This window comes from Euprymna scolopes, chromosome 37, assembly GCF_053919585.1.
Source record: "Euprymna scolopes isolate OS-2025 chromosome 37, ASM5391958v1, whole genome shotgun sequence".
In the NCBI taxonomy this organism is placed as follows: Eukaryota; Metazoa; Mollusca; class Cephalopoda; order Sepiida; family Sepiolidae; genus Euprymna; species Euprymna scolopes.
Window position 1 is genome coordinate 35,009,658 of NC_136518.1, and position 17,419 is coordinate 35,027,076.

A 17,419-nucleotide genomic window follows, 5' to 3' on the forward strand; every position below is an offset into this window, starting at 1 on the left:
TCGACTCTGATTTATGAAAGTTTGATAGGTTATGAAAAGGAAGGGTTGTAATGAGATAGCTTCGAATTTGGGGGTATCAAAACCAAAGCAAAATATGATGAAAATAAAAATAAAATAGATAAACCCCATAATTTATTATATCATACCTGTTCACACTGAAACACTTATGCCAATATTCTGTGAATCTATATTAAAAAACCTTGTTAAACTTTGTGACATATTTCCATTCTATGGAGGTCAGGCGCGAACGAACACCTCATAATTTTATTATACCATATTTCTTTAAACTGAAACATAATTATCAAAGTATACTTACGCAGATAGATATGAAAAGTCTTTATTAAAGTTTGTGCCTATTTCCATTCTATGGAGGCCAGGCGCAAATGCAGACCCCACAATTTTATTATACTATCCATATTTAAGTTAAAACATACTTATCAAAGTATTATTATGTACATCTATATCAAAAACACTTGTAAATGTTTTTTTTTTAAATTTTTTATTTCCATAATTTGTGGACCAAGCATGTACGCAGACCTCACAATTTTAATGAATTATCATTATGCCAGATCAAACATACCCATTCCTGTGTCTCGATACATCTTCTATCATTATATGTGATCCATTTTCTATAATAGTCAACTATATAGGAGCCTATTTGTAACCAGACACACACACAGACGTTCACCGTTTATATATATATATATATATATATATAACCACACACACACACACACACATACATACATATGTATGTTCATAAGTATGGAAGAGAGATAAAAGCTTTTTTTTTTCTCCAGAACAAGTTCACTCCAGATTCTTTCTTTCACATTATATAACCAATCTATACGCAATGCTGGTACCAATGAAGGACATCTCAAAAATAAAGTCTGAAACCCTGCCCATTAACGATACAGTCCTATTATATGCTAATCATAAAAGTAAAATCTGATATGTTCATTCAAAAATTCCTTAAGTCAAATATTATGGTGGTCTTCAAGCCAAAGTCAAATATTATGGTGGTCTTCAAACCAGTCTAATATGATGTTGGTTTTAAAACCAAAATCTTATAATATGGAAGCCTAGGGTAAATTGTTTTTTTTTTCACATTCATGCCTTTTAGATATTTAGTAATCAATTTTTCATCATTTCCTAAAGATTGAACTCATAATCTCAAGGTAGAATCCGTTTTAAATATCTTAGTCAATTGGATTGAATTAAGATTAAGATTGAAATTTCCAAAGTCCAATTACTGCAGAAAAGCATTTTAAGGTCGCCGGAAAATATAGTGAGAAAATAAGCCAATATGTAACATAAATTTAATTATGGGCATTCAAAATCAAAAATGAATCATTGATTAATTGCTTGCAATTTAATGCAAAGGACTGTACTATTTTGTTTTGAACTGTAAATGTATGATTCAACAGCAGCAAAAATCAATATTAAAAGCAGTTGAAGTAAATCACAGTTCAGAACAATACAGTATCTTCAAAATATTTTATACTTATTTACATAATCTCCGGGTTCACCCCTAGCCTTTCAGGTTAAAATGGCTAAAATTGACATTTTGTTTTTATTAAAAAAAAAAATTGATGCCTTGGATTTTTATAAAACTTTCTTAAAAGTTGTAACTAACTGATTTCTATATAATTTTGTTTGTCTATACTTCACGATAACTCTTGGGTGTGCCCCTTGGGGTTTCTTTTAGGTCTAATAAAAACACTCCATTTTTGGGATTATTTTACAATATTTGTCCAAAATTCTCTGTGTATGTCTATTTAGCAGTTTTGCATGGTGCTGCACTCAAATTAAATATGTTAAGGCCTTGTAGACTTTTGGATCTAAATGGGGGAGGGGGATGCTGAACTTAGTCATTTTTTTATGCTTTGTTCACTGTGCACTCACATGTATGCTTCACTTGTTTTTTGTATATCTCTCTCTGTCTATATATATATATATATATATATATATATATATACACACACACACACACACACACAGTAGCGTCCAAAACAAAGGGATAAAATTTTAAAACCTAATATTTGTTAGAAATAACAACTGTAAAAAGATTAAATTTTGATAATTGGTAGTTGTTATCATCCATAATAACATACTAAATTTTGAATCATTTGCAAAGGATAGAAAAAGAATTATAATTATTTATTTTCAAAAGACGAACATCCAAAAGTAAGGGACAAAATTGAGGAAAACAACGTAAACAGAATATTATATTCAAATTTTTTTGATTTCCTCTAAAGAATAAGTCTTACTTAGTCATTTGTAAACGTTGCATCAGCTGGCCCCATGGCGAAACGCCAAAAACTTGATTAATCTGTGAGACAAGCTATTGTGAAGCTACATAAGGAAAAGCACATCATTAGAAAGATTTCAGAGAAAGTGAAACGTTCCAAGAGTGTTGTAGGCAGGGTTGTTAAATTCTACAATGATACTGGCAAAATAGTTAGTGCTTTTAAAACCGGCAAACCCTGCAAAACTTTGGCAAGAGAAGATCGAATAATGCAGCGTATGTCATTAAAGGACTGTTTTAAGTCTTACACAGAAATTTATAGGGTTATGTGTCAAGACAGACTGTTTCTAGACGACTGCAAGAAATAGGGCTGTTTAATCGAACATCAGGGAAGAAACCACTTGTTAGTTCGAAGATTAAAAAGAGACTAGAGTTTGCAAACAGGTATGTAATTTGGACTTTGAAAATTGGGCAAAAGTATTTTTCAGTAATGAAAGCAAATTTAATTTATTTGGAAATGATGGAAAAAACAACGTAAAGAGATGTATTAGTGAAAGATTTAGTGCAAAGTTTAGTAGAGTTGAGTTCTCGAGAACCGGACTGAACATGTTAGAGCGAAGAATGTTGCCAAGAATCCAGTCTGAGGTTTTTTTCTATTAGAAGCTGTTTCGGCATATTTTTTTAATTTGTCAATCCAACATGGTACAATTAATGATTCCCGTAATGAAACAGAAAGGAAATGTCCTAAAGTAGAACTCCGGGATATGGTGACCTTAGGATACAGTTTTGTCAGGTTACAATGTTTTTATGCCCCTGGTTACGGTATTTACCCCACCCTGCGGTGTGGCCAGGGGCATGAAAACATCGTAACCTTCTAATATAAGCTATTTCGGCTTTAAATACGGGGCCGATGTGGCCGAGATGAAATGGGAAATTTTAAATGTTTCGCGTTGAACCTGGAAAATTGAAAGATGCATTGAAAACAGAAGAGATGTTGCGAGTTTGTCTCTGCTTTATCGTTATTTTCATGGAAAGTGTTCAACTGAGCTTCAATCTATGGTTCCCCCCTCGCCAAACTTTCACAAGAAACACTAGACTAGCTGAAAACATTATCAATAATTTTCCCCACTCTTTATCTGTACCTAAACCTAAACATAGATTCCATGATCAAAGCTTCTTTCTTAGAACTGCACGCCTGTGGAATTGTCTTCCGTTTTCCTGCTTTCCAGCTGTCTATAATATGGTTGTCTTCAAGTCCAACGTGAACAAGTTTCTGATGAGCCGTTCCACTTAAGTTAACAAATTTACCGAACTTCCATTACTATCGATTACTATATTGACCTTTTGACTACTTTACACTCTTTAACCCTTATCCTTGAGTGGCCTATCGGCCTTGATAAGTGGTGACGCCTATGTAAAAAAAATAAAATGAAAAAAATAAAATGAAAAGCGTTGTCAAAGGAAGAATTGAATGAGTCATCATCAAACTGCGAAGGTTGAAGATATGATGAAGTGAGGCAGACATTTTTGTCTTTTTGTTTGTTATTCCCAGTGGGATGTGTTGGATTTCTTTAAGTATCGTGGGCTAGCTGTGTCTAGCCGAGTATGGAGGGCTAGCTGTGTCTAGCCGAGTATGGAGGGCTAGCTGTGTCTAGCTGAGTAGCCCCACTTTTGCTAAGGAGTGTCCGACAAAGACAGATACTACTTCCCTACCCAGTATATAAAGCTGGCAGTGAAGAGGTCGGCATCGAATTGAGTCGAGTTGAGTTCTCGAGAACCAGACTGAATGTGTTAGAGCGGAGAATGTTGCCAAGAATCCAGTCCAGGTTTTTATTTTCTATTAGAAAAGTGTACTAAGAAAACTGTCAAGTTTGGGGGTGGAAGTGTCATGGTATTTGGAATGTTTTCTAGCCAACGTACAACGCCTCTTGTCCGCTTACAAATTTGTGTAAACGTGCAGATCTATAAAAAGATTGTTCAAGATCATGTTGTGCCAATCATACAGAATTCGGTTTCGATAGGTCAACCTTAATGCAAGACAATGCCCCATATCACAAGGCAAAGGTGGTAATGAGTTACCTTAGCGAGCAAGATTTTGAAATTATGGATTGGCCACAGCAAAGTTCTGACTTAAATCCAACAGAAAATCTTTGCAAGACCTTAGGAGTGAAAGTTATGAAAAGAAATTCCACTAACACGGAGGATTTGTGGGTGAAGCTTCAAGAAGAATGGTTTAAAACTAGTATCGAGAATTGTCAAGAACTGATTCGTTCTTGTAGTCGAAGATGTGCAGCTGTCATTGAGAGCAAGGGCTCATTTACTAAATATTGATTGTACATGTATTTTTATTTATTTTTTGTTTTTTTTAATTGTTTTTTTGTTTTGTTTACATGGTTTTCTCAATTTTGTCCCTTACTTTTGGACGTAACTATTTTGAAAATAAATAAATAATTGTTATAATTCTTTTTCTATCCTTTTCAAATGATTCAAATTTCAGTATGTTATTATGGATGATAATGACTACCAGTTGTCAAAATTTCATCTTTTCACAGTTGTTATTTCTAACAAATATTTGGTTTTAAAATTTTGTCCCTTAGTTTTGGATGCTACTGTATATATATATATATATATATATATACTGTAACCCCTCACTCGAGAAGGTGGTTAAGGACCCCTTTTTATCTAAAAATCTCGGCTCGCGCAGTATAGTCTTCTCTGAGATTGTTACATGAAATCTGGTATGCTCAAAGCGAATATCGAAACAGCAGGCAGGAATAAAGACAAACTCATGAAGTCTATCTACAGAAGCTTAATTTCGCAGAATTATGTACAAATGTTTTTACAGATTTCATTCAGTTTTTGTAAGTTTTTTTTTTTTCACAGTCTTAATCTCTTCACAAACAGCGACAGAGGGATGGATGAGGTGGGGAGGGGGTCACGTCTCTATACGGTCTGTTCTTATCGGATACCAACTTCTACTCCAACTCAACTCCCAACTCTCACTGGCTAATTTTCACATGACAGTCGTATATATAGTAAGGTATGTGGATGGGGTGGAAATTCTCCCCAGCCAATAAGATTTCGCCACAAAATCTCCACAAAATCCTAAGCCCCAGGTCCCTGAGTGGGCACCATTCCCATACCTGAAATCTGAATTACTCATTCTCATGATTTCCAAGGTCAGATGTCAATTCTGACATCCGACTTTGAGTTCATTTAAGGCCAGACAATGTTATAAGTGAAATTTCTTGTCATCAACTTTTAGCCGTAAAAATATATTTCTCTGGTTTCAAACAATATCTATTTTGACATGAAATAAAATATATATATTTATCTTCTCTATCTTAAATCCTTAGGTTATCTGGTGTCACCCGGGAATACAAAGCTACCTCAGCGTAGTTCTAACACTCCTCAATGGGGGATTATGTTACAATACACATGATCTTCTAACCTAACAACTGGATCATCTTGGGGCAGGTATTCTACTAGTCATTATACTTGAACTGAGTTAATCAATGTTTGCTTTCCAAAGTTTTTTCTCTGTATATTTTCATCACACAAACTACATATTAAAATATTCCTTGGTTTGGGAATCGAGTTATGTTTGGAAAAAAAAAACATTTTAATTGTTCTAATTAGCTGTAATTTTCAATTTACTCATTAAGTCACACACTTCTAAGTTTCTGTCTTTTACTCAGTTCCTTTATACTTTATAGTGTTTGCCTCACCCACCCCCATCTTATTTTATGAATTTTTGCTGCCATCACTGTCTGTTATAAGTCAAAAGTAATAAGACTAACTATAAAACATAAGATTGAAGTTAAAACAAAGATGAGTAACCAGTAAAAAAAAAATCTGAAATTCCAATGGACCCCCCACCCCTCTTTCCCAACAATACCAATCCTAAGTTCAAGTAGCCCCCAAAATGCTAGAATCTTCTAAAAATGAAGGATAATTACACAAAAATTTATATAGAAAGTACCAATTAGTATGCTTTAACTTCAATAAAATTAACTTTTAGTGTAAAAAGAATGTTTAAAATTTATTTTGTAAGTAAATAAAGTTTTCAAACATTAAAGATATCTTTGATTAAAAAAATAAACAAGAAAAAAAAGACAATAATTAAAATATTCAATGAAAGTTAGAATATTTTGGTTCATAATTTCAAAAGTTAAGAGAAAGATCCAAAGTGCACATGTGGTGGGAAGGAAACAAGAAGTCATTCTTTGATGAAAATCTTCTACCTCCCCTACATGTTTCATGAAGTTTGAAGTATGACAAAATGAACATTCTGAGAGAGAACTAGTGTAAGATGGGAAATCAAGCCCAGACAGTGAAGAAGAGTGAAAAATGGGAAAAGAGAAAAAAAGATAAAGTGAAAGAGAGGATGAAACAAATAAAATGAAATCAAGCAAAGTTCTAATGATTTGGCAGAAATCAGCCTATTGTTTAAAATTTTTTAAAAAAGCCAATTTCAACCAAAAAGTTAATTTACATCTAATGATTTAAGTGGAAACCTACTTTTTCTGAATAAAAAAGAAAGCAAATGCCACTAAAATGTGAACTCACATCCCTGATTACAAATAGGTAATATCAGCACAGTATTAATATTATTTAAACCATAGCTATAGAGAAAGAGAGAGAGAGAGAGAGAGAAAAGGAGAGGGAGACTATTTCACATTCACTTGATTCAAACATTTTTTCTAATATGAAAAAATAAATAAAATTAAATGAGACGAAAAAAATTTGTGGATTTACTTACAGCTCATGAGTCCAACTTTAGAGAGGCCAAAATCAGTCAACTTTATGTGTCCAGTAGCAGTGATCAGCAAACTGGGTAAAAAAAAAACAACAAAAAAACATTAATTTAGACAAGAATGTATATGATTACCTACTAGATCAGTAGATTGTTATGCAGTCTAAATCATCCAAACATCTTACAGGATAAGTTTGTTTTGTTTTACAGCATATTAATCCTTTTTGCGTCATTTAATACGGAAATTATTTCATTTTGATAAAAGTTCTTATTTTTTAATATTTACAGTCTAATTTGAATCCCAAACTAAATGCCTTCTTTTCAATAAACCAAAAAACTTTGTAGGTATGCATATATATATATATATATATATATATATATATATATATATATATATATATATATATATATATATATATATAGTGATGTAAGATATGAAAAAGTGTCAAATTTATCTTGATATCTAATTAGTACCTTAGTCATTCAAACTTAGTTGGTTGTGTGATACTGATTACAAGTCCAATTTAAACAGTGTATAACTGAAGATAAGAGCTTCAATTAAGTGAAGTCTTTATAAACATAATGCTATAGTTTATTAAGAGAAAGATAATATAGATGAAATTAATAATTCTTATATTTACCCAGATTATGTGTCACAAAATTGTGCAGAAACAATCCAGAAGAACAACTTTGTTCATATAAGTTTTATTTCAGCAACATGTTGAAACATGATTCGTGACTTCATATAGATTAAACTATTTTTTTTTCATTAATGCATCCATAAAAAAATTATGTCTAACACATAAACATGTCCCAACACCTAGTTGGGCAGAAAACTGGGTCAAATGTAAACTTCATAAAAATGTAAACTTTATAAAACTTCATAAAAATGTAAACTTTATAAAACTTTATAAAAGCCTTTGTAAAAAGTTTTCTCTTTTTTTTCTCCTCTGTTTCATTTCATTATTGTTTTTCTCATTTTCTCCATTTCTCCACTCTTTCTTTTTTTTCTCCTCTCTTTCTTTTTTCTCTTATTTTTATTTCTTTGTCCTCTCACTATGTTTCTGAATAAATTCTTACAATTTTGTGCTAACTTTCCAAATTTAAAAGAATTTTGTTTGACTTATTTTGAAAAATATTAAGCCACAATTCTTTGAGTCACAAGTGGTCTATGATCTAGTTTAATGGGATAAAGGATCTTCCCAGTATCTTCAACCAAATGATGGAAGAATATGACATCTCCCTTGCATATAACCAAATTAAAGCTCCATAAGATGAGTGAAACTACCAGTACAATGTTCCATTATCTTATTCAATAAATATACTTTATCTTTAGATTAGGTACTGGCAGCAACCTTCAAACTGAGTAGAATTCATAAAAACTGGATAAATTTAGGTTATGTTTACTAGCCTCCATCTCAATTTTTCGAATTCACTTTTGGATAAAAAAAAAATATTATATATTAAAGAGAAAACCTTGTGTGTGTGTGTGTGTGTGCATGTTTTTCTATTCTCTACTCATTTTCATGACACACAAAAGTGATAAAATTGTGATGTTGCTTGTTGGTAATTTTTACATTATCAAGAAAAGTCATATGCCTTATTCAAAACTCTTGTGCATTTCTGTCGTTCAAACAATAAAAAAACTAAAAATAGCATCAAATTAAGCAAAGAATGATCTTTATTTTCTTATAAAAATTGCCACAAATATACAAAAAGAAATCTATATATAATTCGTTTTCAAAATTTGTTTATCATTTAATTTACTACATTCATAATATCCTTGGCAAATGTGATATCAAATTAAAGTAATTCAATTTCCTATCAAATGATACTAAGAAATTATATCTAGCTTTATTTGTGTGCAGGCACTGAGCAAAACAAAATGCCCATATTTACAGTGTTTGAGATGAAACTGCGTGAACCATGAACACAGAAAATTAGCAAGTTAATGAATGAAAATTGTTTGACCATAGTATTCTGCCAAATAGGTAGCTATAATGCTTCAATATCAATATAAGTGATAAGAAACCATTTCTGTACATTAATCTGTGAAAATTATGTCTGAATCTTTCAAATATTCAGACATAATTTTGTGTTTAGCACATGTTCAGCATGTAATGTAAACAACTGAGCAATGTTTTGGATTTGTAGATAAAACATCTATTGGATCTTTTTTTGAGAGGAATAAATATGAGGTATTTATAATAAACCATCTATGAAAGCAGAGATTTAATTTTAGAACATTTGAACATTCATGTTTTAGCCTTTGACATTCAATATAGGTTTCTTAAATAGTTTTTGTGTTATGTGATTTGGAAATTAGTATACATTTATGACAGCTGATACTTTATTTCCGCTACCAAAATTGAACACATCAGCAGCATTTTTATTTAATTATAATCAAGTAAGTTGCAGCTGCAAGTGTTTTCAAAAAAAAAGAAAAGAAAAAAAAAGGCATAATAATCATTATGTATAGAATTATATTGCATGTTCATATTTGCTGTCTTTTTATTCAGTTTTATTTGATATTTTAAAATTGTCCATTAGTGCAATTTTACTTTTATAAAGAATGCAATGTTCAGTTTCCCATCTTCAAAATGAAGGCCAAAATTGAATTAAACATAATTGTACTTTTACTTCTTATACTAGAAGAGATGAAAGCATTTTGTATGACTTTTTTTTTGTCAGTAGCTTTCAAAATTGCCATGTTGTAATTTAAACATGTTTGTGCTATATTTGTGAATATTAAAATGATCATAACTTGAAAAGATAGCTTTGTGATTTTTGTGTTATTTTTTCTTGTATTGATGTGTACTTTTACTTATGTAAAATCAAAATTTAGCTTTAGCTGTTTATAAAGTTTTGGCTGACGGTATCTATTTTTATGTGAAAAGTTGAATTATTTCACAAAATCTTTCAATATTAAAAAGAGATCCAAAATTTTTTTTCTTTTAATTTCTTATCCAAAAATTAGTCAAATATAAAAGTTTTAAGCTTATTTGTTCAATTTTTATTTATATAGTCATTATACAGATATAAGCAAAAAAAAAATAGCCGAGATAATCGCAAGTTAAATTTTATGAAAATGCCACTACTTTTCGCAGCATAAATAGGCCAACTTGGGATAAATATTTATATTCATAAATTTTGTAAATAAATAATCTTCAAACAATATATTCTATTTTATCCTAAGATTGAACCGTGACTCTAAATGAAAGGTCAGAATGGACTTTAGAGTAACAACAACTAAGATACTACCCCAACTCAGTAATCCATAACTCAGTAATACATAAGCTGTAGTTGAATGTATCATACCTAAGATTAGCATGATTGTATAAGTTTATATATCATTATCAGCAAAGATATCAGATCTGATCGATTTGGTTGTTGGAACATTTTGAAAAGAAATTCCATCTTATAGAACACTAGCTGTACCTACCCGCAATACTCAGGATACAATAAAGTTACTTTAGTTTTTAATAATTTGTTCATTTTCAAACTTAATGTACAAAACTTCTATTATATTCTTCTATTTAACATAAGTTTACACATTTGCTGATTTTTTATTTTCAGCTAATTATTTAGAAATGTTCCACAATCATCTGGGCTGGAAAAACTATTATAATAAATTGTAATGGCGTATGCTATATTTCCATGGTGCAACTGAAATGAAAATTGGCTAGTCGGAATCAAAGTCTGATTTATCAGATTAAACACGATTTGAGGCTGACTTTGAACATTCAAGAAGATAATTTTATATTTTAGATGTGAAGGCAACGAGGATTCTTTAGCAATTCACATCTCCTTTCCAAACAAACTGTAACAAGCTGAGATGCAACATAATACTAAACAGAAATGGAATATCTGCAGAAAATACAAATAACTTCTAAAAATAATATGATTCCAGAGTTGCCAACAAAATAAACGATCTCTAATTTAGCCAATTTAGTTATTTGGGAGTTCTTATCTCATGTCCTCAATGATTGCCTATGAATACACTGATATGTAGTATGCCTTGGATAGTTATATCTAGAGGAGCTCACCTCTTTTCAGATATGCAATTATAACCAGATTAACATACATATTTAACTCATAGCTTGGCGAAATTAGAGGATTTATACTTTTCTGAAGCATATTAGCCCAAAAGTGAGTATAATGATTCAAGACAGATACTGAACTTGGCTTGGCAACTGCATTATGTACCTCTAGAAAAACACTATACCTAGCGGACCTCCATTTTGGGAATTTATTTTTTATTTATCTTGAATTTAAACAATTAGATTTATTAAAATTACATTCAATAAAAAGACATAACATCAGAATTCTATTTTGGAACAGTTCATTTTAGAATGGATAAATTTTTAAAATTTTACCATAGCAAATGAATTTTCAATTCTCATTAGATGATCTCATTTCTTAAAATGCATGTAAAAGCTTATAATGTACATAAAAACATATGACACAATATTATAGAGATTTGCAAACATAAAAACATTAATGAAAAAATTATTTTCAATTTTCCTCATCTTGAGCCTCTTATTTAATCCATTTACATAAAAGATTATTTTTATATTGCATTTTATCATCCAAATAATTGAAAAGGAATGTAAAAAAATTACTAATATTAGATATCTACTTGGGGAGAAAAAACCCAGTATCCACAACACTAATATGAAAAAAATCTTCTTGCGAACATGACTTGGGTATTACTGCTGACAACGATCTGCACTGAACAAAGTATACCTATAAAATTATCTTGGAATCACTTTGCAGGACCATTGTTAGTTGCTCTCCAGCTATCTACAGCTTTAATAATGTGACTGCACTTATAATACTCATCATCAGTCTGGAACTTCCACCTTGCTCATTGACTGCCTGGAAACTGTTTGGAGGCATGCAACCAAGTGAATACCCTTCAACAGACGTCTGTTATACTTCGAGCACTTTGCTTTTATTGGATTGGATTTATTCAATGAATTAGTGAGAATAAGTACAGTAGAACTCCGGGATACGGCATTAAAAACTAGCAATAAAATACAGTACAATATAAAGTACACATGTATATAATCAAATAACATTATAAATAACATCATAAGGTTGGACAAATACCATAACCAGGGGCCGGAAAAACATTGTATTCCACATCGTAACCTGAAAAAACTGTACGCCAAGGCCATCGTATCCCGGAGTTCTACTGTATTTTGTTCTGACATTAATCATTATATTTGACATGCTGGCATGTGTTAAGTCACCTAAAAATGGTTGATTTATAAGAAAGAAAAAAAAAAAGGCACCAGACAAATTCATAAAACTACAGACTTAAAAATTGTTTAGCTGATTATTCAAATATGTAGACTTATCTAAATAAACTGTAATTTTGAAATACTATGTAGACTTATCTAAATTAACTGTAATTTTGAAATTAGTATCAATATTTATAAGACAATTGCAATCAAATATAGAAGCCCAATATACGAGGTAGAGGAATATTATAAATAAAAATTTAGAATTAAATTAAATTTAAAAAAATTTATGACAAATTTATTATTCAACAAGGGGTACAAAACTTTGCATTTTTGTATTACTGAATTTAATTTGAAATTTTCATAAACAAATGACAAAAAATTATATTCTAAATTTCATGATGTTGACTATCTTACAATTTATTCCTTTATGTAGACATTCAAGTTTTTGACAGCAACTGTTTCATGGCACAAAATCATTCACTTAATTATTATATCAATCAATGAATCTATTTTGTCCTTAACTCGTCAAAAGAAATAGCAACTATCAATCCATCAAAAGAAAATAAAATGTATTTGGGCATGATTACAAAATCTTAAAATTGGAAGAAAAGTTGCAATTACCTTTTATTACACCATTTTGAATTATGTTCTGTTCTTATGAGTTTTTTTTTTTTTTTTTTTTTTTTTTTTTTACAAAGGCATCACCACATTATCAAGGCCCAGAGGCCACTCAAGGATAAGGGTTAAAGAGTGTACAGTAGAAGTTGGTCAATATAGTAATAATTAGTAATGAAAATTTGGTAAATTTAATAACTTATATGGAACGGCTCATCAAGAACTTATTTACTTTAGACTTGAACAAAACCATATTGTAGTCAGCCGGAAAGCAGGAAAACGGAAGACAATTCCACAGGCGTGCAGTTCTAAGAAAGAAGCTTTGTTCATGGAATCTACGTTTAGGTTTAGGCACAGATAAAGAGTGGGGGAAATTATTGATAGTGTTTACAGCTAGACGAGTGTTTCTTGTGAAAGTTTGGCGAGGGGGGACCATAGATTGAAGCTCAGTTGAACACTTTCCATGAAAATAACGATACATCAGAGACAAACTCGCAACATCTCTTCTGTGAGATAGAGGTTGCAAGGAGGAGAAAAGGACATCTCCTACGAGGCTACGAAGTCTATTTTGAACTCTATCAAGGCAGGACAAGTTCTTTCTAGCAGCTCCTGCCCAGATGTGGCAACAGTATTCCATCCTTGGACGTACCTGGCTCTTATATAGATAGAGAATAGCATCAGCAGTGAGATATCTACTGGATCGATAGAAAGATCCTACCATTTTTCCAGCGGCCTTGGCAACAGATTTGATATACGTGTTCCATTTAAGATCAGGAGTAATGGTCAAGCCCAGAAGCTTGTCAAAACTTGAGGCCTCCTGAAGACGAGAGCCATTCATTTCAATTGATGACAAATGTGGATTAGAATGTTGATGATGTAAAGAGAGAAGCTTGGTTTTAGATGCATTAAAAGTAACCAGCCACTCCTTTCCCCATTGTACTACGTGCTCAAGATCAGAGGAGAGAGAATTGGAGAGAACTTGCTCGTTTACTGTCTTAGATGTGGTACCATAAATGGTAGTGTCGTCAGCATAAATGTCTACAAATGATGTAAGGATATGATTTGGAAGATCATTAATGTAGATCAGGAAAAGAGTTGGGCCCAGGATGGATCCCTGAGGGACACCGGCATTAATATTGTGAGCTTCTGATTTTTGCCCCTCAACTACTACTCTTATGAATCTATCAGAAAGAAATGATTTAATAATTGAGAAGACTTTTCCAGCTATACCATAGCTAGCGATCTTATGAAGTAAACCTTTATGCCATACCCTATCAAAGGCTTTAGATATGTCAAGAGCAATTGCCCTAGAAAGATTGCCACCGTCGAGAGATTTGCTAATCCTATGCGATATAACTGTAAGGACATCTGCTGTAGATCTAGCAGAACGGAAACCATATTGAGTGTCACTAAGAAGGTTATTTTTGTTGAGATGTTTGATTACTTCTGTATTTAATACAGATTCTAGCAACTTACTCATGACGCACAGGAGACTTAAGGTGGGGGTATGATTTCATTACTCTATATATATATATATATATATATATATATATATATATATATATATATATATATATATACTAGCAAGCCACTTGGCATTGCCCAGTCATAAAAAATATGCTTAAATATGATATTTTAATTTATGAATATTTTCTATTTATTTCTATAAATATACATGTAAATTCTCTATTGATTATGATATTGTACCCAATATATAGTAGTGGTTGTCCGGCATAGCTTGGTCGTAAAATATGCTTAAACATATTTTAATTCATGCAGATTTCATATTTATTAGTATAGAGGTAATACTCTATTGATTATTATATTGTGCCTGTGTGTATGTATATATATATATATATATATATATATATATATATATATATATATAAATAAATATAAATCACTTGTCTCCTCAATGCAACTTACTTATCAGGTTTGAGGTCTCTATGTACAATTCCATAGCTATGTAAATACTCCAATGCTAACACTGTTTCAGCAAAATACATTCTGAAAGAAAAAAAAAGTCATTAAAGTAAATTATAACAAATATTAAATCAGTCAAGAGATGATCTAAAAAAATTAGAGGTAATATGCACTTTTTGAAGTGTAGGTATAGAATGCATGGGGTTGGAAAAGTCACTAACAACTTTTAGATAAGGAAAAATAGATATCCATTAAAATTAAAATGTTTTAAAATTAAATAATCAGTGTTGATTATTTTGTATATGAAGTTGTTTAGTTTTGAGAGAAGAAACCAGAACGGTGAAATCCCCGGTCTGAAAGAGAAAAAAATTACAATGAAACCATCCATCACCACAAGCACAATGTAGATAAACATATCAATAATGACAACTGTATTTTTAAATAATCCTTTAAAGTATAATCTTGCCTGGAATGTGATATTCAGGATTCAAATTTAGATTTTAACACATATATTTTTTCAAATATCGTATTATTAGTGATCTACAGAACACATTACCACAGGACTGCTCCCTGCAAATTACAACACGGTCATCTTCAAATACTACTAATTAACTGTCCTCATAAGTAATCAACTTTTGTTTATTCATCATTTTCAATCCTCTCATGATATTCTTCATCAACTGACAAGCTTTCCATCTCATTAATGCTTATCCTTGAAAAAAGCGACGGCACAGATAGCAGTACTATATTAGCCACTGAAACTGAATACCACCGTCAGGTTAGTGGTTGATGAGGACAGTATATTGCACATGTTCTCATCAATAACGTTCTTTTTTGTATGGATCACTTTGGGGATATGTACATGTTATGATCACTTCCATAGTCTTCTCCAGAAAATTATATACATATTTCTATTTCATAAAAATGGGATATTTTTTTTGAAGTTTTTAAAGTATTATATCTTCATAGATCTCTCTTCTTATAACCTCATAGTTCTTTTAGAGCTGCACTTAGAGAATCGGGAACATTTCCATTATCTTCCCTCGTAAAGTTGGTAAAGGAACACACTTTTAGATTTTATGTAGATTCTCTAACTTTTCTTTCTATAAGGAATATTCTAATAGACATTAAATTATATATATTTCCCTAAAACCTCTAACCTTGACAGAGGGGAGATTCAAACTTGCTATGGTTTCAAATGATCTGAAATAAAAGCAAGAGGAGACTTGATTCCAAATATTTCTCATTTGTTATATCTCCCTTCGTTTGGAAATAAGGTACAATTATGAATATCTCTAATATCAAATAATAAATATACACTGTGAAATTTATTTATGTATGAAAACCAAAGAGGGGAGATATAACATGAAAAATATTTGGAATTAAGTCCAAGGTTTTGGCAAAATATCAGATATTTTGTAATTCATATGCAAAACTATGAAAACAAATGACTATGATTGAAACATTGTTAAAGGTGCAGTATCTTTCCATTCTCAAAAAAAATTCTTTAAAATTACCACTATTATAGGTTTTCGGGGGTGCTGAAAACGAAAATTCCAGGAAATGAGTAGTTTCCAAGACATGAATAAATTATAGTTGTAAAAAGTGAGGGTCACAAATTAAATTGAATACTGAAATGCTCATATCTTTGGTTCTATGGGATGAAACTATGTGATAATTTGCAGGCTTTTTGAAGATTATAATAATCTTATATGGTTAAAATTCTATGACAATTGGTAAAAAAATAAACCTATATTTTCAAACAAATAAAATATGCTCAAATTTGCCTACATTTGTATATATATTGTTCTGGCAGGCTAGATTCAGTTTTGCCGCTTTGGGATGAATTTTGCTTAAGGTTTTTCCTTGTTTGGTTATCTCCCCTGTGGCTTTGCCAAACTATTAATTTATATATATAAATTTGTATTCCGTTCATTTGTTTGTTCACAATTTGATTAATATATACAAAAGGTCCATGTTTCATTTATTTCTATATAGAGTATGGTTATTTCAAAATATACAATTAAGAGTCACCTCATTTGCATATCATATTAAGGAAAATCGATTTTATTAAATAGCTGTATGTTAGTTTAAGTTTCTAGCGAAAGAGTTGTTTTAAGTGTTATATTTAGGATAGTTATTTCATCAACTTTAAATAACAATTATACTGATAATATATTTAATTTATTTGGAATTATTATTTTCAACATCGATTTTTTTTAGAAACGGGTAGTTATTTCCCCTGATGAGATTTTTTTACGTTCCGAAGTTCGATAGATAAAAAAATAAACTCTTCCCCACATAAAATAATTTGGTAATCGCAATAAGTTTCTAGCATGAAAAAATAATTTTTTGTAGACAGAAAGCGGTTTTGCTTTATTTTAAATATTTAAAAATAAATAAATAAAACACTTACGAATAAACGAAAAGATCTCCTTGGTTTTTGTTTTTTTTATTATTCTTGAAACGACTATACAGAATCTTTGAGCGTTATGGGAATATATATATATATATATATATATACGAATTGATTCAATAAAGATGTTTTTCTACTTCATTGCTTTACTTGTCAACAATCAAAAAATGATATTTTCTGGAGAAGCTAATACACATGTTCATCATATGAAA

The 17,419-nt window shown here is 30.8% G+C and overlaps 1 protein-coding gene across 8 annotated transcripts in view; it reads right to left on the bottom strand.

Moving 5' to 3' along the window:
• Positions 1–17,419, bottom strand: part of LOC145261133 (microtubule-associated serine/threonine-protein kinase 3-like) — a 571,734-nt gene that overhangs the window by 66,744 nt on the left and 487,571 nt on the right. For all 8 annotated transcript variants that reach the window (XM_080119401.1, XM_080119402.1, XM_080119400.1 and 5 more), the window contains 2 exons: positions 14,795–14,875; positions 7,011–7,081 (listed from right to left, as the gene is read on the bottom strand). In XM_080119401.1, the coding sequence (XP_079975527.1) occupies positions 7,011–7,081; positions 14,795–14,875 (152 nt within the window). The remainder of the gene's footprint in view (positions 1–7,010; positions 7,082–14,794; positions 14,876–17,419) is intronic.